This window comes from Leguminivora glycinivorella, chromosome 13, assembly GCF_023078275.1.
Source record: "Leguminivora glycinivorella isolate SPB_JAAS2020 chromosome 13, LegGlyc_1.1, whole genome shotgun sequence".
Classification (NCBI taxonomy): Eukaryota; Metazoa; Arthropoda; class Insecta; order Lepidoptera; family Tortricidae; genus Leguminivora; species Leguminivora glycinivorella.
In genome coordinates, this window is record NC_062983.1 from 10,058,983 (window position 1) to 10,084,217 (window position 25,235).

The 25,235-nt window shown below is 36.2% G+C and overlaps 1 protein-coding gene across 3 annotated transcripts; it reads left to right on the top strand.

Annotated features, from left to right (window-relative positions):
- Positions 1–20,069: 20,069 nt before the first annotated feature.
- Positions 20,070–24,549, top strand: LOC125232503 (zinc carboxypeptidase-like). 3 transcript variants are annotated; one of them, XM_048138202.1, is made up of 7 exons: positions 20,070–20,406; positions 20,746–21,310; positions 21,401–21,521; positions 22,649–22,869; positions 23,552–23,636; positions 23,839–23,893; positions 24,068–24,208. In XM_048138202.1, exons 1-6 carry the CDS (start codon positions 20,087–20,089, stop codon positions 23,868–23,870), a joined length of 1,344 nt encoding a protein of 447 aa, XP_047994159.1. In that variant the 5' UTR covers positions 20,070–20,086; the 3' UTR covers positions 23,871–23,893; positions 24,068–24,208. The 3 variants fall into 3 exon arrangements, with proteins under 3 accessions (XP_047994159.1, XP_047994157.1, XP_047994156.1); XM_048138200.1 differs by lacking the exon at positions 23,839–23,893 and having other exon boundaries at positions 20,072–20,406; positions 20,746–20,792; positions 20,835–21,310; positions 24,068–24,549; XM_048138199.1 differs by lacking the exon at positions 23,839–23,893 and having other exon boundaries at positions 20,072–20,406; positions 24,068–24,549.
- Positions 24,550–25,235: the final 686 nt, after the last annotated feature.

Here is a 25,235-nt window from a genome sequence, read left to right on the forward strand (position 1 = left end):
CATCCATCCTAGTAGTTAAAAAAATTGTCCCATACGATTTTTTTAATTTTGTTACCATTTTCCGTACATGTTGTGTGGGGTAACAAAAGAGGAAAGTAACAAAATGTATGGAAATAATGGGACACTTTTTGTCTCCCAGTGAGATTAAAAGTACTCATGATTCTGAGTACAATTGACTTAAAATTCCCTAAAAAGATCAGAATAAGATAAATGGGAATGAAATGCTCGTTTCGTTTCGTGAGCGTTCACTGAGAGAAATTTTCATTGTGAATTTAACAAGTTCGACTTGTTGCGGTTTATATATATAACTTGTTGTTTGAACCAAAGAGCACGTAGGCGCTATTTTAACCAAAAAACTTGTTGAACGAACATGAAAACTGGTTGTATTTTCTCTCAGTGTTTGTGCCATTCGGCTACGCACCCAGGAAGGACAGTTTGTATGGGATATGGGATGATATATGAGACAAGCATAACGCATTAATGGGTATGCGGTAATTCACCATCGGTTCATAATGAGAAATGATTGCGTCTGAATGCCAGTGATAATATTTTTCAGACAAATTTAAATTAATTTATAACTCGATAATGCAGACACGGAAATGAATATTTTTTAACAACGACTGGTGTTACACATAATTTAAGGCGCGATCGAAAACTTTAAGATACATAATCCATATCCATAGTAATATTATAAATGGGAAAATGTGTGTGCCTGTTTATTTGTCCGTCTTTCACGGCAAAACGGAGCGACGTTTTGGCGTTATTTTTTAAGCGGAGATAGTTGAAGGGATGGAAAGTGATATAATGTAAGGCTACTTTTTGTCTACGGGCGGAAGTTTGTATAGAGAATAACGCAATTTTCGAATTTAATGCGAGCGAAGCCGTGGACAAAAGCTAGTATGTAACAAGTATTATATTATTTTTTTATTTATATATATTTGATGTATATTAGCATTAAGTATCTTAAAGTTCGTATCACGCCGATTCACAGTTTGTCCCTAAAAATATTTACCCACTGAAACGGACCATTTATATCATAACCACTCAATCAATCCTTTCACAAAGTTACACAACAACATTCTATAGTGTCGTCACCACTCCGGTTTATCGATAGCGATCATTTTTTCGATAGCAGCCGAACACTGAACAATATGGCCGGTGATTTACGCTTCGCTCGGTCCGAATCCACGATATGGCTTTTGTTTCGCCGCGTCTTATCGCGGGGAGATGGGATACTAGCTATTTTGTTGGAATAAAAGCGAGAAAAGTTATTGGATAGATAGAAAGTTTCTTTAGTACGATGTGTTTAGATTTAAATCAAGGATCTTTAAATGATGTATAGCCAGGAATTTTGAAAAACATCTGATTCCGCGGTAACTATAGAGTTGACTAAACAAACACTGATAGAGGCATGTCATCTAGTTAACAGTTTCAAATTTTTGTGACAATGTTTTTCTTTTGCTATGTAAATCAAACGCCTTCACTTTAGTTAAATCAAATTGGTGCACATGTCTTAAACAATTATGTCCAATATTATATATATACCTAAATATAATACGGATTAGCTTATTCATCCATCTGTATCATATCGTAATGACAAGCACTATTTGAATATGGCAGTAAGGACCACAAATTCTCTCGTTAAATTAATTTTAATATCCAGTATTGAATACCATTATATTATTTCAAACCTGTGTTATTTCATATTCAAATAGATAACCCGGCCCTGCCGCGCCAAACCCGGATACTGTCATCGATATTTTAAATAAAATTTATCGCAGGCAGCTTTACACTACTGTTGCCATGGCCCGACAAAATATTTAAACATTAGCACTATATGGTGTTACCACAGATCTTAGGTTGAACTAGATGCGTAACCTAGGGATGAAAAAATGAATGAGGTACATTATGATTATTTTTGATTATGTTTTTTTTTATTTCCGCTACCCAAAGGTTGTCTGGTCGAGATCGCTCTTTTGCGATAAGACCGCATGTTGTCTGCCTCTATTTATAATAATTTGTTTTGTCTCCACTGTATCTTTTGCTGAGGTGTGCCAATAAAGAGTATTCTATCTATCTATCTCATTGGCCTTTGACATCAATTACTTATATGATGTATTAAGCAGCGTCCGTAAGATTGCGGCACTTATGCAAATGATTGGTAAGTCCGATGCGAGAGCGGCAGCCGCGGCCGCACAACTGGCAGGAGAATATCATGCCAGGTGACGAAGGTGGGAAATGAGCGCGTTGGTGTCTCAGTTCTCGCCTAGTGTGGAGAAGGTCTTCCTCCAGTGGTCGTGGTCTTCAGCCTTCTTTTCCCAAGCGTTGGGATCGATCCGGAATGATAGCATGTCTCGTTTTACACTATCCTAATTAAGATAAGATAAGATAAGATAAGATAATCATTTATTTGTTTGCTACAATACACACCAAAATTAAACAATTAAAACAAAAAATTAATTAGGTAGATAGTGCGATCGATCTATCTATCTATCTATTATTACACTATGATGTTGAGTTCTACAAATATCCACTGAACACGCCTACCATATATAACCGGTGGACACTCTATTTAATAATGCAAACATTGTAAAATATGAAAAAAAAGGGACGAGGGAAGGAAAGGGAGGGAGATTTGCCCCGCTATACCATACGTAGAATTTCACTCGACAGCGTCTTTAGATAACTCGAATTAGGTAAATTAAGGATGTTAACTTTGTAACTATTTTTGGTTGGTAGTACAAGGAGTTTTGCATGGGTAAGGATTCCTATTTTTGTTTTCAATATTTGAATAGGTAGTTATAATTTATACAGTACGTCCGTAATAAAATCCAATTATCCTATATTCAGTAAAATCACAATGCACGATTCTTCAATAACCTCACTCAAGAAATTAACCACTTTATGCACTAGTACAGGCAAAAAGCACCATCTGTCCTAAAATAATATTGTTTGCTGTCTCTGGTTCGGGCATTTACCAAAAATATTTTTAAGGTAGGTAAATTTTATGTTTTTCCTACTCAGAAACAAGAGATTCACGATCCCTTTCGATCTAGAACAAAAAGCAAGAGACAAAAAATGGTCCCAAAATTTTCTATTAATTTGCATACTTTCCACTTTGTAACCACAAGTGTTTGAGACATGGTAACTAAAAAAAAATGTGACGCTTTTATCCGCCTAGTAGGATGAAAAGGGCTCGTAATTCGGAATAGGAAAAACATTAAATTTACCTACTTTAGAAAAAACAGTTTTTGAATCTTTTTTCGCGAAAATGCCCGTTCACTATCATAGTCTGTAGACCTGTGTAACTTTAGTATAACAATATGTGCACCTACAAGTCGCCGAGTCTCTTGTGATATTCAACATTTGTTTTATCGGAGAGCTATATCTCGTGGTAGAGCGCCTGGCCAAAGGCCGTTAGGGTCAGTTGAGGTCAAAATAGTGGGACAGTAGTCATAAAGTGCAATATTTGAAATAGTAACATTCACATAATATATTATATTTTTAGCAGGTTGTTTGTATACACCGTGTTTTTTTTTTGTTTTCCGTTAAATTCGACACGCAGTTGGGTTCATTATCAGGAACCACCCTGTATATAGCTTTTTGTTAAATTCGACAAAAAAAATTTTTTTTTTCGTTTCCATACATAATAAATGGATTAATTAGTGTGAGAGGACCTTAATCATAATATTAAAGTCATTGTCAAATGTTTGACGGCACATGTCAAAACAAATAACATTAGGAAGTGGTAAGGAATGTCACACACGTGTTCAGTAATTAAATTAATTTTCTTAATAATTCGATAACCGTAAGAGTTAAGAGGCTAGTTTCTTAGAGAAATTGATTGTATTTGAACTAAAGAATCTTCCCTTAATGTTAACGGAATTCAATAAAAACAGGGTGTATAAATAACGTATTCCAGCATATATTACTTTACCCACTTAGTATGTTGTAAAATAAATAATATCTAAAATTGGATACCTATCTGTTTTTTTAAGTGGCTTTAAAAAATAACATGGTGTCAAATAATATTTAAACCACACTTACAATTTGCAGCCTTCAAAAAAATTAACCTGATTCTTTTAAATTCTGAAAATTAATAATAAACTGTAAACTGTATCTAAATAAACTACACTTCTTCTAAAAGAACCCTTACACTTCCACACAAAGACCATTGCCACTAACTAGATATTAAAACATTCCTCTGAATGGCGGCCGCGTTCTTGCTTAAATAAATGATTCATTTGCGCCCTCTAAATTTTCCGCCTTCTTACTGACACTGGAAGCCCAGACACTCAGTTTGTGTGAAAGTCGACGCCGAATGGCATCTTGGGCACTTCAGGAGACGAAGTTATTGTCGTTGCCACATTGCGCACATACTAAAGTTTGACGTCATAATAAAAATACGTCGAAGAAGAAAATAAGTACGCTGTATGTTTCAAACCGTTTTTATAGTCTAAGTTATCTATAACTTATGTGCATAATCATAAATACATATGTAACATTGATTTTTTGCACACTGTTAAATTAAAAAATGCTGACACTATGAAAGTAAGTCTCATCTGCAGAATGCCAAGTGACGGCAAAATCGTAGCAGTCTTGCCTATAGCTCCTGAGATCTCGTAATGAGCATATTATAAAGGAATACAGGATGTAAGAGAGCTAAACAGTGTGGAACTGTTTAGAGGCGATTTCGGGGCGCAAAAAAAAATTTCGAATATGGTTAACCGGGCCATTTTTTTCAAAGTTGTCCACCCCACTTTTTTGTAACATGGCTATTTTTTAGGTGATTACTACTTACTCAGAATCGCGAGGTCTTTCGAAAAAAATGCCCCAAGATCTCCATACATTTTTCAAACTTTCAACAAAAAAAAAATGGTAACGGAATGGGAAAAAACCTTGGGACACTTTTTTTCTCCTATTAGGATTGAAAAATGAGGCGATTCTGAATGGAAACCACATAAAAAGTTCCAAATCCAAAAAAGTGGACAACTTTGAAAAAAAATGGCGCAACCGTCCATGGTCGGCAAAGTACGGCCCTTTGGCCTACTCCAGCCGGCGAAAGGACTTGATCCGGCGCGCCATCGGTCGTTTAAAATAGTGCGTGATATGGCAAGCACTGTAGTAAAAACCCATTTTTGGTGTAAATCTGGCCCGCTTCTAAATTCCTTAAAATGGCCCGCAAATGAGAAAAGTTTGCCTATCACTGGTACAACAATTTCTCTACTCATTTTTAGGGTTCCGTACCAAAAAGGTACAACATGAACCCTTATGGTGCGACTCTGTCCGTCTGTCACATTCCTAAATATCTCGAGAATTACTAGTGCTATCAACTTGAAATTTGGAATAGTTGTGAACATTGTGAACCTCTACAAATAGAAGGTAATTTTTTTTTAATTTATTAATTTTAATTGTAGAAAATGGCCAAAATGAAAGGGGGGCAAACTGTAAATTTCAAGTTACTAGGTCAAGTGGGGTATCGTTAGAAAGAGCTCAAATTGAACGTAAATAAACTATTTTTTATAATTTTTTTGTTGTGGAAAAAAAAAGAATTTTGAAGGAAAATGTAAAAAAAAAAATACCGCCCCCCCCTTATCTTCGAAGTTTACCACAGAAAAATTATGAAAATTTTAGGAAACATTGGTTTTATGCTAAATATTACAAGAAAAATATAATCGTGTTTGTATCTTGAAAAATTTTTTTTTATTCACAAAAAACTTTTTAGATTTTTACTTTTAATTTACCCACCTTTGCGGATGTATATAGTACTTCAAATTAATACGAGATGTTACGTAAATCATCTTCTTTCCAATAAAGTAAAAATTGTTTAAATCGGTTAACATTATAAAGAATAATCCCTGAAAAACCAACATACTATGGTCGCGCAAATTAGTTAGCGAATTCACCGAGAGATGGCGCTATACACAATAATACTCATTAGTACCTATACTTTTGTCTTCTAGTCAAGTTGTTAGAGTTATGTGAAAACATGAGATTATTTTATCTGGAGAGTTTGAAAGTTTGTACGGAACCCTCGGTGGGCAAGTCCGACTCGCACTTGACCGGTTTTTTCTTTAAGAAAATCCCTACACTAAAGAAAACTGGTTCACCTTTAGAAATTCACTAGCTAGCAACGAGAATAAGAGCCCAGTAATGACGTTTACGGCTACAATGACGCCGTAAACGAAGCCAAGTCTGTAATGGCTTTAAAGGCCGCTTCACACTCACCTGCGCTAGCTACGGCTACGGTATTGATAGGTAATCGATTTTGTATTATCGGAGCTACTTTAATGGCTAAAATAGCGTGAACAATGTAGCTGCGTTGGCTCTGCAGACCTTGCATTTTTGCCGTCTCCAAAATGTATTTTATGCCGTCCAGAATTACCTACAAGAGGGAAATAAAAGTTGTTAACAAAATAATTGTGACCTCTAGAGGATCAGAAACAAAGATCTTTGGTAACGATTGCTCATTGGTCCAAACCGGCAGATCGTGGAACGTGAAAATTATTGTATCGTTCCCTAATTCGATGCATGAGGATCCTATTCTCAGTTTGTTATTTAATCACTTTTAAATTTCACTTTCAAGTTATTTAATTGAAAATTAAAAACATAGTTACCGTACTCAAATAATGTTTTTAAAGTCACATACGGGTCGAACGCGATCAATTAACATTATTTTACCTTTTTCCCAACGTTTCGGCCAGGTTGCACTGGCCATGGTCGCGGAAGACTGACGTCCCAGCAAAGTGTCACCGCAGATGTAAACACCACAAAACTACCCGATATTAATTTAAGTATATAAATGTTCGGGGTAGACAAGTAAATATAATCTACCCGCTTTTAGTTAATGTTTACCTCGCCGAATCATTGGGGAAAAAGATAAAATAATGTTAATTAATCGCGTTCGACCTTTATGTGACTTTAAATAATGTGGATGATGTTCTCTTTTGCTCATCGAGAAATTAAAAATAATATTAAAATAAAATTAGATGGTAGGGGACCGGCTTAATATCGCAAATAAGGCCCTTAATTATGGACCTGCATATTAAAAATTCAGACTCTGGATAATAACATAAAGTCAGGAGGATAAAGAAGTGTAATGAATGAATAAGCAGTTACTTTTTTATGCGAATGGCCGATGAAAAGAAGTCTTGTTCATTTGGGTTTACGTAAATTATTTTTGCGTTAGATGATACAATTTTACTTAAGATTTAGGTTTTTAGGAATGCGAAATTTGCAGTAGGGTGAATCAACTTTTTCTTTTCTGTTATTGCCATGGTTACGGTCCCCTGAGTCACGCTGGTTTTATACAAAATTCATCATCATCATTGGTCACAGCATCTTTCCAAATGATAGTTGCAGCACTTGCAGCGACTAAGTAAGAGTTAGGTATTCAGAGTAGGCAGTCTACAGCCTACATCGGTTATGATGGCTGTACAAGCCAATGGCGGATCGGCATTTTCTGCCGCATCGATCACAAATGTACAAAGTTATGCTACTGAAATTATGCAAGCATGCATGGTAGAACATGTTTGTAGGTGGCAAATTAAGGAAAGGACTTGTTAAAACCAGAAAAATGCATGTTTGCATAGTTTAAGTTTAAGTAAGCATATATTTGCATAAAACCAACGTGACTCAGGAGACCGTAACGATAGCAATAACAGGCAAGAAAAAGTTGATCCACCCATTAGGATCATTTTGAAGACAGGTTAACTAGGAAAACTGCTTGATTACTTATAAAAAATAAAGTTTCAGTAAATGAATTGCGGCAATTTTCGCGCTCCGTAGCGCATCGTAGTAAAGATGTATTCCGCTCTAATTGGGGTTTTTTCTGATCAAATATAACTCTACTTGTGACAGACTATACTTGTGACAGAACGCAACATGTGAAGCTATCGTCACACCTCGGACAATGGCGACAAATATATAAAAGAGGCGTGTTCCTACGCACACAGTCTAAGATCGTATAGGTGAACGCGTACCATGCTTGTATGAGTGAGATATGACAGGTCGACTGGTCGCGTTGTTGACAGACGTTAACTGTGAGGTAACCGAGAGCGGGTGGACCGTCGGCGGCACTTTCAGCGGGGAGCGGGAGTGGCCATACTGTACGATAGTACTCTTTAATATACTGTGCTATCGTAGAATGTCTCAAACATTTCAACAAGAGTTAAACACAAGTAATCGTAGTAAAAACTTTCAAAGCGTACATATGTTTCACAGTATACCGTGTTGCTTCAATATTGGTGTAGCTGATCAACAGTGTCAGCTGCAGCGCCGAAGTTTAATAAGGATACGAACTTATCAATTGGGGAACAAGTGGCTGCATGCGGTGTGGGAAGTTATCTAGAGGATATATGTATGGTGCAAAATAGGATTATTGATTATTATCATTTATTTTAACGATGATGACGGATGACACCCATACATTGTCAATCCTACATAATTATTATTAACTTGCGGGGCAAGCACGTAGATTTGGAAACTCCAAAGTGGCGGGTGTGCATCAAATGGACCATACAGAATAAAAATGCAAACGCGATTTTTCCATATAGAAGAAATTCTACTGAGAAAGGACACATTGGTACAGTTTCCTCTCAGTATTCCATAGGGTTTGATGACTCGGTCGAGTCTTAAGGGGTTGAAACCCCTGACCATAGCGTAGCATAGGTACTTATATTTTGATGAAGTTAATCTTAAGAGATAGTCAAATGACTAGTGTAATGTCACGCTATTATGCTATATACATTGGGTTGGCTCGCCAATACACACCGCACGTCCGTCCTCTATCTCGCTCGGACACCGACTGCCATATGTACTCGAGACACCTATACACTACATCCCTTTCTTGTTTTATTTTTTTTATTTATAAATATTTAAATAATAGGTCAATTTAGTTTTAATTCAACTACTTGCCATGCTGTGCCGTGTATCTTTTTTTTTTGTAATGTACTACGTTTATTCTAATTGTCTGCCCACTTTCGTCATTCCTAACTTGATAATCTCCGTCTTTACCACTTAGTACTGTATGTGAAGTAGTGTTATAATTAGGGATTAATTTTCTATCTTTAGTCATATGTTTAGGATATTCCGGTCTGAGGGTTGACTCAGAGCGGACGCTGCACCACCACCTGCAGTGTATCCTCAAACATACTTGTGTGTTTTATTAACTACAATTCCTAGATGTCAGTCTCATTCTTTCTTCTTTAAATCTGTTACCTTTTTCAATTCAGACTGTTTTGAAAACTAGATTAGTACTTTTTTTTTAATATTTATATACATATATGAGTGTTTTTTTTTCTTCAATAGCATACAATATAATTGTACAATGCAAGCATCGCTCATTTCTCGCGTCAGCATTAAAATTAATATAATTATGACTTGATTAGAATTGCTTTGCATTGCTTGATTGCATTTGCATGCATTTAGTTATGTTTTATTGCAAATAAATAATGATTGATTGATTGATTGATTGCTGTATTTGCGATTACGCTATACATCGATTTATGCATTAGTTTACGTTTATACGTGCTCCTAGCTAGTACTCAGTATACATTGGTTATCAACAAATTTATAAGTGTATCAAAAATCAGTGTTTCTATCAAGACTACAATCAACCATCAAGAATTATATCATCTAAGGTGTACGGCTCGTACAATAATATTTCACTAATTTCATACCTTTTCATGATTTACATTTTTTTAATAGGTCGCTTGTCAGGCGTCTAATGTATATTAGGTAATTATTGATGATAACTGATTGTATCGGCCCTATACTTCATTATATGCACCTATTACTGCTAGTAACTAGTAAATAGTACATATAAGTATTTCGTTATAGAACCTAATGTATCTGGAGCCTCGTCTGCCGACAAACCATACTCTGGTTTGGCAGAAGATAAATTTAGTTGTAAGTTTAGTTTTTGAATAAACATTTATTTCATTTTATTTCATTTTCATTTCATCTAATGCAATTCCTAATACTTACGGATATTATAATGTTTAGTTAGATCTACCTACTCATAAATTTAATTATAAATTGCAGTGCATAGTTATTAATCTTTTACTGTCTCCTGTTTTTTTTTCTGGATCGAAAGGGCTCGTGATTCATTGCATTGTAATACATAGAGATACTATATAGAATATGCATTAAAATCCGATTCAGGGTCACGTATCCACTTTATCGTTTTATTGATTTTGTTTCATCATGGTCAGCTTTCTTTCTCGTAGATACTTTGTACCACACAAAGTAATCAACGATTAATTTTCTAAAATAGATAGTTGTTCATATACTATTTAAGAAGTGCTTACCCAATTGACCCAATTATACTAACATCCGATTTATATCTACACAGTATGTATATATCTTAGATAACACTTTTCTTTTAAAGTATTTTATCAACATCTTTTTTTTATTATTATTATCTCTTTATCTATCTTAAGATCTTAACTCTTAGGCTAGGCTATTTTATAATATGATTATTAAAGAAATTACAAAACCACTTTTTTTTTTTTTGGCTGATTGGCGATTGACCTTAGTCACACCTGATGGAAGGTGAAGACATAGTCGAAGATGGAGCTCACCGACTCAGTAATATAGCATATTCACTTTTATCTTAAAGAGACCGACGTCGTATTTTTCTGGGAACATCTATGGTGGGAGTGCATTCCATTCCTTTGATAAAATATCATCTAAATTATTACCCAAATATTATCTCCTTGATTTACTTTATTTGCGCTGTTAACCGAACAAATCAGCATGCCCATTTACAAGGCATCAAGTCATACTGAAATTGACCGGAGTAACAGGAGTAACAGTATACTTATACAGCTCACCGAACTACGAGGTAGTTTAGTAGGTAAGCACAGTGTTTCTCCCAAGGTACCACGATTTGATTTTGTTTTTGCAGCTGTGTCTTTAAATTCCTGCAGGAGATGTTATATCTTGACAGACTCAGCGTTTATTTATGTGTCACACGGAGAGAAAAACAACTAGATTTCATGTTCTTTCAACATTTCAATTTTTTTTTTAAATTGCGCCTACGTGTTCTTTCATTCCAACTACAAGTTTGATGTTGTTAAGTGTAACTACCTTCTACAATTTTTTATTTTTTTTTATATACCACGTCGGTGGAAAACAGTTATAGGGCCTCCTAATTGAAAGCGGTCACCGTAACCTATGGACGCCTGCAACTCAAGGGGTGTCACATGCGCGTCGCCGACCCATTCGAAACTTGTATACTCCCTTTTTTTTTTAGAACCCCATACTGTAGTTCATCGGGAATACCTTGACATAGCTCATTCCACAGCCGGAGCGTTCGTGGGAGGAATTTTTATTGATTTTTTTTTTGAACCAATGTTTTATTTAAACCAACAAGTCGATTTTGTAAAAGCACATGTCACATATTGTTTTAAACATATGTTTAGCTGATTCAATAAAATATATTTTAACAAGTTTGACCTTGTTGTTTGGTTCGTACAAATTCGACTTGTATCATCAATATTGTGCTTTATTCCCTTTACTAAAATACTATTGTTTCAAACAAATAAACACGCAACAAGACGAGTTAGATTCACAAGGCAAATTTCTCTCAGTTGTACCCTTAACTTCACATCCGTCTATCAATCCATTTATATATAGACTCATGTTCCCTAACCTCTAAATAATGTGCATTGTAGGTAGTTAGGTACCTAGATAATTGACGTGAAGCATTGAAATCTGTGATTATTTAACATTTTACAATCACTACAGACAAAGCTGATTCAGCCGCTGATTGTTGTCCTTTTGTTCATTTTCTTGACCAGACGAAATAAGGTCACTAGTGAGATTTATTTTATAAATTTACAAACTTAGGTTACTAGTTCGCTTGGAAAATCTTTAATATGTATTCACGAAAGAGAGACCACATTTCAATATCCTCCCGTGAAATTACGCATACAAGTTCAGCATTTTTATTTCTTATTTTTTTTCTATATTAGTTCAATAGAGGCTCACAGATCCATTAGTTTATTTGTTTTAACTGGACACCTGACTTATATGAGATTCACCTACATGAATCTCTGCAGTATGTACCTATTACCCTAACTGATAACGAGTACCTTCAGTACCAATATATTTTTGTAATGATTTTCAACTGACGTAGATTGTCTTTGAAAATCTATCATAGATCAACTTAAATAGGCATGTCTTTCTCTTGAGGTCACCCATACCTGACAAAGCCTTGTTGACGATAAGCAGAGTTGGCAACTTGTTTTTTTTTTTTTTTCGCGTTGTTGAAATGTATCAAGCGTTCGCTTAATTTTATTAAATTCAGCTGCACCACTACGTGTTTTTTATATACAATGCAATGTCAAACCAATGCACTGTCTTTTTTTTTCACTCTTTTCACTCTGATTGACGTTAGCGGCATCTAGGTATATAAAGAGTGCTTTTTTCCAGCGCTCCCACCGAACTCCTACTGATGTAGGATCACCTTCGCTGTCAAATGCCTCCAACGACAATTAAGAAGCCATACTGGACTTTCTTGGGGCAACCTGTACCCAATCAATTTAATGATTCTAACTAACACAAGTCAAAATATATTCTATTGAAAATATTTCAACTTATGCTATCTCAAAGTACTCAGTCATTGTACTTGAGTGTTTTACTGGGGTAGTTGTCTCAGACTCTCAGGCACTGGAGGCCTTGGTATTTTTTCTTTCAATTTAATGATATTTATTGACCGACGTCAATCTACTATTATGACAATTGAAGGCTCAGATAGTATTTATCATCTGATCTAAGCGTCATTTAAGCGCACGTTCAACCAGTATAACCGTAATTTACTTCGTGTTTAGGTTATTATCATTAAGCTGATATTTGCAACAATTCAATGTTCAGTTTTTTTTTCCTATTGCTATTTAACTACTGTTTATAACAATTTAATGATCAGTATTATCTGCTGTATCCAACTTCGCAATTTAATGTCTTATTTTCAGCCACAAATGGCATAAAATTTCTTAGTATTTAAGTGCCAATTAAATGGTCGAAACTAAACAATAGAATTGAATATACAGAGTGCACCTCCATGTGCTGTTTCCAAATTCGCAATTTAATGCCTTATTTTCAGCCACAAATGGTATAAAATTTCATAGTATTTAGATGCCAATTAAATGGTCGATACTAAACAATACAATTGAATGTACAGAGTGCACCTCCATGTGCTGTTTCTAAATTCGCAATTTAATGCCTTATTTTCAGCCACAAATGGCATAAAATTTCATAGTACTTAGGTGCCAATTAAATGGTCGATACAATTGAATGTACAGAGTTGCACCTCCGTTTAATGTCTCTTTTTTTTTCTTCTGCCGACTTTACTGACAAAGTAATTTAATACTCAGATGGAAACTGCTTATCATAAGTGCTTCAAAAATGTGTTTTTCTTTTTTTTTTATTCTATACCGTGTTTTTTTTCCGTTAAATTTGACACGTCGTTAGGTTCATTATCAAGAACCATCCTGTATATCACTTTTAGGTAAATATGCAATAAAAAATGTTCATCCTTTTCATACATAATAAATTAATTTATTATTGTGAGAGACTAGAGAATAACATTCAAGTTAGAGTCAAGTGATTGACGGCATATGTCAAAACAAATAACATTAGGAATTGTTGTGTTCAACACTTTTTTTTTTTTTTTAAGTTAACGTAATCCAATAACAACAGGGTGTATATTTCTTTATTTATTATAAGTAGGTATATTTAGCACTTAAAGTGAACCCATCTGGTTTTCTGGTTTTTAAGTAATTAAATACTCAGATAAAACTGCTCGAAATCGGCGTTAGGAATGTTTACGTAAGTCAATCCGCGACAAGAGTATTAGTCACGATTTTATGGCATGTTCAATCAATTCAAGATTCACGTTCAAGTGATAATCTATCTCTATATAAGTGTTACTTTCCCGACATATGCATAGATCCTTTCATTTGCAGCTGTAGTTCAAATAACCACTTAATGAAGTCGTGACTTACGTTACTTTTACGTAAATTCACCCATGTAAGTAAGTATACTTAATTACTTAGGTAAGTATTTATCTAGTTTGTTTTGGTTTTCACCTTACTCTCAAACATAGACTAATGCTACCATAGGACATTTAAGTGTGATGGTTGTACAACATTTTATCATTCAAGTAAATGCCTTATTTAGGTAAATAGCTTAACCATTCATAAATTTAGCAACATCACATAATTTTGTGTATTAAACCAACCAACAGGTAGATGGTAACTTCACTAATTAAAAATAAATATCATTTCTTTTGGTTGGACGGAAATTATTGTAATGATTCCGGGCTGTGATTTATGTAATAAATCAATTTTATAAACCCACTACACATAAACTCAAATAACATTTTGGTACCTAAAAACATTTTGCAATCTAGGTAGGTAACCAAACCGTTTACTAGGTAGGTAGGAGCCACACACCAACACCTGTATAGGTATGTTGACAATTACCTCAAACGTTTTATTAATTGCATCGTTCGGTTACCTGCGGTTGCGGTTTATATTCGCGCGGTTGAAAGAAATAACATTTCATTTATTTTTATTTGGTTTTGACTTAATTCTTGAAAAACTGCCGTTATAATCATTTCGCTTTGTAGTATTTAATGAACACTTTCATTTAGCTTCATTACGTTCCGAAACTACTAAGAATGCCAGTAATTTAAAACGGCAGGTAACCAAACCTGTTTACAAAAAGATAACGGTGCATCATGGCGCATCGTTACTCGATTTTATAGGTTATGTTACTTATGTTTCTATCTCATCTTTTCCGAATACTAGATTCACGTGGTAAGTACTTGCTTTTATCCTCGTCGCCACTTGTAATGTCACGCTATTATGCTATATACATTGGGTTGGCTCGCCAATACACACCGCACGTCCGTCCTCTATCTCGCTCGGACACCGACTGCCATATGTACTCGAGACACCTATACACTACTTTCACAATCGACATTAAACCAAAGGAGAAACCAAGCTTCATACCAGGCTAAGCTGGCCTTGCAGGATTCATTATAACTCCATGGCGTTATCAGCAAGTTATCAATTGGGGAATACGAGCGGGTGTAGATGAGAGCCAAATGTTCTGTGTCAGCAGCCTGAGTAACTGTAAAATAGGTATATCTAAATGAAGTAAAGATACCTACTCTTAAGAAAATGGCTGGTACAAACGGCACTGCCTTCTAACATTAAAACCAGGGAGGGAAAGGCAGGCTAAGCAGGCATTGCAGGATTTATTATAAGTCCATGGCGTTATCAACAAGTTATCAATTGGGGAATACGAGCGGGTGTGGGGCCAGAGCGATGTCGGAGTTATCGCGATTGGAGGCTTGGCGCATTGTGGCACACATAATGCGCAAGGGCGTACTTTACTGGATACATGCAAGTTTAGAGCATTGCCGGTTTGAAGGATGATTAGGTAGAATAGGGAACTTGACTGTAGTTAAAATAAATTATTCTATACCATGCACGAAATAAAGCATTAGATAATTATAAGAAAAGCATGGACAGAAGTTATTTTTAAATCCAATTTCTAATTAATAAGTCAGCTAGAAATAAATAAAGTAACTGAGTTGACCGTGACGTCACTCAATTCGATTTCATATAAATTCCATATTAGCAAGTCGTTCAAATTCGTTTTCACAGTTCTTAAAAAGAAGCTGATTTAACTAGGACTAGGAGGCAAGTAGCCTATAGGTAGCCAAGCATCAAATATATCTTTCCGGCAAGCCGAAGATGTAGCGCATTTTCTTGCACCAAGGGTGCATTGCCATTCTCACGTTTGACTACGTAGCCTGAAATTAAAACCACGCAGTTTCCAAGTTCTAAGGTTGAGGGTCAAATTGTGTGATCTTTTATTTATAATGCATCAGCCAATTAAGGTTTTAATGATTCATGAAAAAAGGACATCAAGTTGTGCTAATGCTAATCCTGAAAATTTATCGAAGCAATGTTCATCAGACGGTCCATAAAGCAAGTTGTCAAAGGCACACACTGGCAAGGCATAATTGAGTATGCCTCCTCCTTGCCTCGCTCTCTTCAATGCTTAGGGTTGTGACTTACCTCCTACATGGATCTCATGATTCCAGATGATGGATTTCCAGGTCTTCCGATTGCAAGTTCCAATGCATCATAGACTTTGATGGAAGCTATTTGTATCCTAGTCTTCCCTACTGGGACTTCTCGATAAGTACCAAAAAAATCGCTACAGTTTTTAAATGAACTTAACGATCATCTTAATGAATGTTTTTTTTTACGTCTTTCGTTGCATCTTGTACCTTGCACCAAACATTTATCGCGATACTAAGAGACAATAGCGCCATTATCCGAGCTGCGCGGGTTAACAATGAGCCGAACGCTGATTAAGCGGTTCTCTACTGATCGTAAATTATTTTGTTCTACACACCGCCACAGAATGAGATCTGCTTTTGTAACGCACCCTGGTAATGAAGACGTTGAAGTGTTTTATTAAAATTGAGATTATCTTCTGCAAAGTTTAATGCTGGTCTTAAGCTTTCCTTACTGACGGACGGGCAACAAAGTGATCTTATACGGGTTCAGATTTTATATTTTTAACCCCCGACGTAAAAACGACGGGGTGTTATAAGTTTGACGAGTCTGTCTGTGTGTGTATCTGTCTGTGGCATCGTAGCTCCCGAACGGATGAACCGATTTAGATTGAGTATTTTTTGTCTAAAAGCTGAGTTAGTCGGGAATGTTCTTAGCCATGTTGCATGAAAATCGGTCTACTATGTCGCGGTCGGGGTTTTTTCAAAATTTTAATTTTGTGGTTAGGTAATTTAAGGATCGTTAATCTTTACGAATCCCTAATAAAACTACAATTTAAGCAGCACTATTTTTTATAATACAACAGTAGGTACACTCAAAATAGGCACACTATATTTTAGGAATCCGTACTTACTCGTATGAAAGAAAATAATCATATGATTCTCATCATTTTATAGTCCGTTTCTAATTAAGTAGTGTAAAAACTATTCTAACGTTATAAACTGAAATAGATACCATACACTAAAGAAAAAGCGATCAAGCCCACTGGTGGCGAAGCCCACTGGTGGTGGTTTTATTCTAACGTTGTTAGAAAGTCTCCCTAAAGCTTTGGTTTTCTGGGATAGCGGTGCCGTCCTACAACTGCCCGTCTCCATACTCCGCACTAATATTTTAGGAGATCCAAGCTTAAGGATCTTGCATGTGGGCTTTCAGTTATGAATTTTGAAGAACTAATTTAAACTGAGCCATTATCATCTTTCCTTGACCACAAGTAGTTTACCTAGCGCCAGTAAAGGTCTCCGATTCACCTTGGGAACAACTGGATATTGCACCTTGTTTGATGTTCCTATTTACTACCTCATCATCCTCCTTGCGTTATCCCGGTTTTTGCCCCGGCTCATAAGAGCCTGGGGTCCGCTTTGACAACTAATTTTTTTTTAAGTTTTTAAAAACTTAATTTTGACAATTAAGGTTTTACGAAAGCGACTGTCATATGACCTTCAAACCCGAAGGGTAATTAGGCCTTATTGGAATTAGTCCGGTTTCCTCACGATGTTTTCCTTCACCGAAAACATTTCGCACATAAGTTCCGAAAATCTCATTGGTACGAGCCGGGGTTCGAACCCGCGACCTCCGGATTGAAAATCGCACGCTCTTACCGCTACGCCACCAGCTGTTTTTTACCTACTTGCCGAGATTATTAGCAAAACCTTGGTTTTCATATATCGATAGGTTTCTCAAGCGGCTCCACGTGCCTGTCGGTCCGACGTATCGGCTGATTCATGCCCGCGACGCCGGTACCGGTGATAAATATAATTGTGCTCTGACCCACCCAGGCGGCCGACAAGTGTGTAAGGGCTCTTACACAGTATTATAATAAAGTCGGACCATGCACCATGTTAAGTTTTCACGGCAAGTGCTAAGGCAAGCTTTTTTTATTTTTACGATATATTTAGGCAGCAAACGAGCAGACGAGCCGCCTCATGGGATGCAGTCATCGCCGCCCGTGGACATAAGCGTCATCAGAGAAGCCACCTTATGCGTTGCCGATCTTTGAGAATCCATCTTGAAGAGCCCCTTGTCATAGCGCAAGGGAAACACCTCAGAAGGTATCTCATTCCACAACTTGCACTTTTTGGGCAAAAACAAGCGAGAAGCCCCTTTGTTCTTGGTCTGCCACGTGTATGTATGTAAGTATGGAGATTCTAGAGATTATGTAATAACATTTAATGCAAATGCATTGATAATGTAATATGATATTTCCCAGTCGCTTGTCGGTGAAGGAAAACATCGTGAGGAAACCGGACTAATTCCAATAATGCCTAATAGTTACCCTTCGGGTTGGAAGGTCAGATGGCAGTCGCTTTCGTAAAACTAGTGCCTACGCCAAATCATGGGATTAGTTATCAAAGCGGACCCCAGGCTCCTATGAGCCGTCATGCCGGGATAACCTACGCCAAATCATGGGATTAGTTATCAAAGCGGACCCCAGGCTCCTATGAGCCGTCATGCCGGGATAACGCAAGGAAGACGATGATGATGTATGCATTGCATTCGGACAGTTAAGTATTTGTGCAAAGTTGGCTTGTTCTACGGCTTTGTATTGTTTCTTGGATCAATATTTTGATCAGAATTGTATACTAATGTTCAAAATATAATCTGTTACATAGTTTGCACACGCGGCAAACAAAACAGGTAACACGTATTTTTTTCAGGTAATTCGTACGATACGCAACTATGTATTATTGTGTGAATTTTGTAAATTAAAATTTATTTGTTAGAGAGACAAAGAGACATTATTTAAAAGAATATTGTCATACAATAGGAATAAGAGACTTCATTCTCTGAATTTATAGCTTATAACTATTAAGTATATTGTGCATATAAACCTTAAATTTTATATTATAACTACTGAAAACAAAACTAATTGATTCAATATAAACAGTGCCTTACAAGAACACAGTTGTACGAAGAACAGTCCAGGAAGAAGGCTACATCAACCGTACGCGTCCTCGGCTATCGCAACATTATGCACAAACCTTTACTAAGCTAATACATTTCTTAATTCAATGGAACAAGGCCCTCCATACATGAACCGATAACGCTGCATCGCTTGGGCCTTGTTCGACAGCGTGTACATATTCCGCGTCCATGTAATAGTTTCTTTTGAATTATTACCGCTGTGACAAACGTTTGAGTTATCGGATGTACTTGGTATGTATTTCTATTTTTATAATTAAAGATACTGATAATTCAAGCGATATATGACCGCTATGTACCATAAAGCTGTCCTTGAGATAGTTAGGCGTAGTTTTATGGCGAAGTGAATAAGGCTATCACACGAAAGTTGGCCAGGCTACAATGTGCCTATATATCAGAGCCTGACTGCCTTCGGGGCCGTTTTTGGTATGTGTGTCAGATGGTTCTTACAGTTAGTGGCTGAGTTATATAACTCCCTATGAACATGAGCAAAATATAAGTTTAAGGTAGGTATGTTATGTAATGAATTAAAAAAAAACACGTCTTTTTTAGTGAGTTTACACGTTGCATTGCAGGCATCGTATTTAGTTTCATGACCTTAAAAAAGTCACAATAAAAAAAATATTTTGTTGATTCAGTGCAATATGCTATTAGAAAACTATTATGTATGTTGGAAAGAAACATCTACCTACTAAAACTTCAAATAAGATTGCTAAGGAATCGGTTGAGAAAGTGGGGGAATATTATGTGCCTTAGGCGTTAAACAAATTTGCCGTATCATCTGGATCAAACATAAAAAAAATACCCGGTAGTCGAGTCGGCCTCCCCTATTTTTCGCTACTCGTCATAGATTTTCATTAAAAAAGGTATAGAGCTATGCATTTACGAATTTAATTACTAGCATCGAAAAACATTCAAAAATGTCCAATTAGTTTAAACTTATCAAAAAATGCGGATACAACCAAAAATGTATCAAATCTGATGATTAAATAGATATGATTACCTATCTTGCATTTGATAAAATAAAATAATTCCCAGACGCTGATAGCCCGATATGCCCAAACATGTCGCAATGCCGCTCACTCTCCATTACAAACATGGAGTTTAAAGTACTGTTCTTTGTTTTATTATTTGTTGCAACATCATATGCTGAGCCTAAAAGCTATGAAGGTTACAAAGTTTATAAAGCAGTTCCTAAAACAGCTGATGAAGTGGAAGGTCTGATCAAATTGAAAATAAGTGGTGTAACCGAGTTTTGGGATGATAACATTGATGTTAATCAAAATGTGAAGATTATGGTTTCGCCAGCTCATGAAGCGGAGTTCATTGAAATTATAGAAAGAGATAATATTGAAGCGACGCTAGTGATTGATGATGTGCAAAGGTATGTATGTTTGTGTTTTCATTAAATACAAGTAGCTATATTTTGCCCATTCTTTTATCGCAATGTATCACAGTGGTCTATGGTGCTTGTAATAAACGAACGGTTAGGTATAGGTAATAAACAATCTAAAAAACATAATTGAGATATACAGATGACAGAGACAAAGACAGAAAACGAACATATGTGTCGAGTATTCAGAAAACTAATTTAAACTATCAGAGGCGATGTAAACTGCTGTTTGCTGTTAAACTAACTTGAGACCATATTGACTAATATGAGCTGAAAGACACTAGGTGGGTATTTATAAATAATACAAATATGGTTTATTGACAATTACAGAGCCATCGACGACCAGATAATTCCTGTCTCCAGACGTAAAGGAAGTGGTGGTGGTAGACCCGGCGGTGGCAGACCCAGCGGTGGCAGTGGTGGTAGACCCAGTACCAGTACAGGATCAAGAGGCAGCAATGGCCTTCTAACCTATTACGCCTACACATCTGCAAGTCGTCGAACCAGAAAACGGTACCAACGAAACGCCGACACATTGTTCTCATTCACATGGGAAAGATATCACACATTGGACACAATCTATTCCTGGCTAGACGAATTAGCAGAAGCTTTCCCGGATGTAGTAAGAACAGTAGTCATGCCAGGTCAAAGCGTAGAAGGCAGACAGATAAAAGGAGTCATCATTGATTACCACCCAGAGAGAACAGATAAGAAAATTGGTATGTTCGAGGGTGGGATTCACGCTAGAGAGTGGATTTCACCAGCAACTGTTACTTGGATAATCAAAGAGTTTTTGGCGAGCGACGATCCAGAAGTTGTAGCGATGGCTAATGAATTTGAATGGCATATCTTCCCTGTTGTGAATCCTGATGGATACTCTTATACCTTTACAGATGTAAGTAGCTTTGATTCATTGTTTTTTTCCAAAACTTAAGTTTATATGTATTGTTTTTGTATTATCTATTACCGTTTGTTACATTTTTAGAGAAGAATGTGGAGAAAGAATCGTAGCAAGGTTAATTCCACTTCCTGTGCGGCTATCGATTTTGAAGATGACATAAGCAACGGCGTAGATCTTAACAGGAACTTTGATTTTGAATGGAACAGTAAGTTTATCTAAGTTTATACTATCAAAGGTATCTTGTAAAAACGCACACTGCTATCATTAGTATTTGACTGACTCAAGTTGTTAATGAAAAAATAACTTTTGTTTTGCTATTTTGTGTATATAATTTAGACTGTAATTTACTATGGAGTATGTGGATTATTTCATTTCTACGCTACTTTCTTTAAAATCCTAGCTATTTGAATTATAAACCAACTAGCTTTTGCCCGCGGCTTCGCTCGCGTTAGAAAGAGACAAAAATTAGCCTATGTCACTCTCCATCCCTTCAACTATCTCCACTTTAAAAAATCACGTCATTTCGTCGCTCCGTTTCGCCGTGAAAGACAGACAAACAGACACACACACTTTCTCATTTATCCATATAAAATCAAAATCCATATAAGATGGTGGGTTAACCCACCATTTTTGGTGGTGGAAATGACCCTAAGAAATTATTTCTATTTTGTTACTACACTTTATGGGAACTTATTTACACTCCGGCAAGAATTAAGAATTTAAAAGTAGCAAAATTTGTGTGTCGTGCCGATGACTACGGTATTACCATATCTCGATCGGACTGTAAGTATCTAAAACTTTAATATAGGCTACTTGACCCTTTTTTAAAGTCTATTTTATTATCTATCTAACTAACTATTTTATCCAATTAACCGAAAGAAATACTACCATATTTTATTACGACTTAAAAACCACAAAAAAAATCATTTATAAAGTTTACTTTAACTTAATTAGGCAAAAACATCATTAGCCACGTTAATCTATAGATTGTCTGCGCATGACGTAAATCGAATTGAGCACAAAATTTTCTGACATTTAAGTTATGACGCATAAAGTTCATAATGTCAGTGATTGATTCGACATAACGTTAAGTTACGTTCTATGACGTCACTACACGCCTGACAGCGTTTTCAGTGGCCAAAGTTAAAATAAATATTACACACATTTTTAATCGAAAATACGTAGCCACCATACACTTTTAATACCCAAAATCTATAAAAATTGGTTTCTTATGTCAAATATTACAGGAAACAATCATTTCTTGTGCCAAATTCGATAAGAGTCTAGTAGCCTATTGAAGGGACATTTAAAATTTTCTCTAACATATTTCAGCGGCGGGAACATCGGACAACCCTTGTTCGAACGTTTTCCCTGGTCCATCACCAGCTTCAGAGCCCGAGACTCGAGCCATACAGCAATACGTCACAAATCTAAGGCAACAAGGAGAGATCATTTACTACGTCGCATTCCACTCTTACAGTCAGTTGATCGTCGTGCCGTACAGTCATCTGAGTTCATTTTGGGTGTTGTCGATTCCTGGCTTTGCGAACATGGTGAGTTGCTACAGTGTCGAAGTTCTTCAAGTTACATCGTAAAGTAGTACTAACATTATCAACAAATTGTGTCTCTGTGTGTTATCTCTTCACTTTCAAAACCACTGAGCGGGATATCGTCACTACTTTGAAATAAAACTTGTATCTTCTTCTGTCAATGAAAAGAAAATTGTAGTAAGTAGTATGTATGGAATGCATATGCCTATTGGTTGACTGGTAGAGAATGCCTTGAGGCATTAAGTCCGCCATTTGTACCTTTTTGTACATAAAGATTAAATAAATAAATAAATAAAATTGTAGTAAGTAGTATGTATGGAATGCCTTATTTTGTTGTGCAATAAAGATTAAATAAATAAATAAATAAAATTGTAGTAAGTAGTATGTATGGAATGCATATGCCTTTTAACATTGAGGAGCAGTGTGAGATACTAGATTTTATTAAAGTAGTATTTAACTAGGAAATGTTTAAGTAGGATGTATATCATTAATTATTTGCACCAATTTACCTAATTATTATTGCCTTTAATCCCCTGTGACAAATCTGATGTGGAACAAGGCGTTTGCTGAGGGGTAATTTGATCACACGGGCTATACATACATATTACTTATTGCGCTCAGATGGGTCTCGGGCTCAGCCTTAACACAGAAACTAAAGTATTTACTATGTTTTATTTTATTTCAGTTTGAAATAGCTGTAAGAGCAGCTGACGCACTAGCAGCCAGGAGCGGTACGACATACAGAGTTGGTCTTTCAGCGGACATTATGTGTAAGTTATCTTTTGAAACTGTATCAAATTCTTGTAGTAAATAGTTGTTTTAGTTAAAGTAAGTTTGAATCGGTTTTCTAAAAGTACAAACTTGGTCTCGTACGCTTCGAATATTAGCTAAGCAATTAAGGAGTTTTAAAACTCAAGAGTGTATGCTTGGAATTTTGATAATATATTGACTTTCTTAATCTTTTGCTTTTAGCTATCCCCTTAATTTGGCAGTGTATGACATAAAACATCTTTGAAATGTTTAGTAGGTAAGGTACCTATTTAGTAGCGAATAGGCTTGAACGCAGGTTCATGAATGTTTCTCTTTCTTTCTTTCTTCTTTCTTAGACATGTAGGTAAGTAAATTCACGTGCAAATTTCATAAATAACTCTCCGTTTTTAGTTATATATTTTTTTTATTATTGATTTTATTTTGTCCATAGACTTGATGAGCGGTACAAGCTTCGACTGGGTTAAGACCACCGGTGTTCCAGTTGCATATTTAATAGAACTCAGAGATCTGGGTGATTATGGTTTCCTGCTACCAGCAGAACAGATCATTCCGAACAATCTAGAAATCATGGATGCTATTCTTGAGATGGACAGAGCAACAAGGGATCTGAATATTTATACACGAGTATCTTCTGCTGGTACTGTTGTGACGTCAATGCTTTTGGTAGCATTTGGTGTTGTCATTGCCATTATCTACTGATAGTACTTTGGAGATAGTAACCTACATTAATTTTATGATCGGTATGTAGTATACAGAAATTTAAAACTTTGGTCGTTATACACATCTACCATCGGACTCTTAGATGCACGGCCGGTTTCCATCCTTTCTTGGCAGATATACCGCAATTCGCACGAAGCGCTTTGCTTCTTCTTTTCTTATGCGCACTGCCAAGGAGTGGAATTCTTTGCCGGCAGCTATATTTCCGAGCTCATATAACCCGGCAACCTTCAAATCAAAAGTGCACAGGCATCTTCTGGGCGAGCTCACTCCATCGTAGGCCACGTCTTTGTCTTTGGTCAAGAGTAAGCTCATTCATAATTTAAAAAAAAACCAAGATACTTCTAACTGAAAAACTGATATGCAGCCGTTTATATCAAAATGCTCATTTTATACATTTTACTTTTATAATAAAAACTACTAACATTCTATTTTATTGTTTAATTTAATAATGTCATAACCCGTAACCCTATGTTAAACGTCAAACGATTATGATTTTCATAATTTAATGCTTTGTTGTGTACTTTAAGATTAAAGTCTGCTGCAAACAGTTTCCAGATACTTATGGTACAAATTGACAATACATTTTAAAGATTGCAATGTTAAGGTCCCCCCACATCTAGCGTCTCGCGAGCGTCGCGTCGGGCCAACTGTATGGGCAAAGCCTGACGCCGCGCCGCGTAGACGTCGCGTCGACGCGGCGTCTTTTTCCATACAGTTGGCCCGACGCGACGCTCGCGAGACGCTAGATGTGGGGGGACCCTTAACTGCGATGGTTGCAACGCTTAACACATCGTGAGGAAACCGGACTAATTCCATTAAGGCCTATTTACCCTTCGGGTTGAAAGGTCTGATGGCAGTCGCTGCGTAAGCTAAATCTT

What these genes read in the sequence shown, in the direction of transcription:
- LOC125232503 (XM_048138199.1), top strand. Translation starts at nt 20,087, where the DNA reads ATGTCGCAATGCCGCTCACTCTCCATTACAAACATGGAGTTTAAAGTA. An exon ending in CTTTGATTTTGAATGGAACA is followed by an intron (nt 21,522 to 22,648) that starts GTAAGTTTATCT and finishes AACATATTTCAG; the next exon opens with CGGCGGGAACATCGGACAAC. An exon ending in TCTTTCAGCGGACATTATGT is followed by an intron (nt 23,637 to 24,067) that starts GTAAGTTATCTT and finishes TTTTGTCCATAG; the next exon opens with ACTTGATGAGCGGTACAAGC.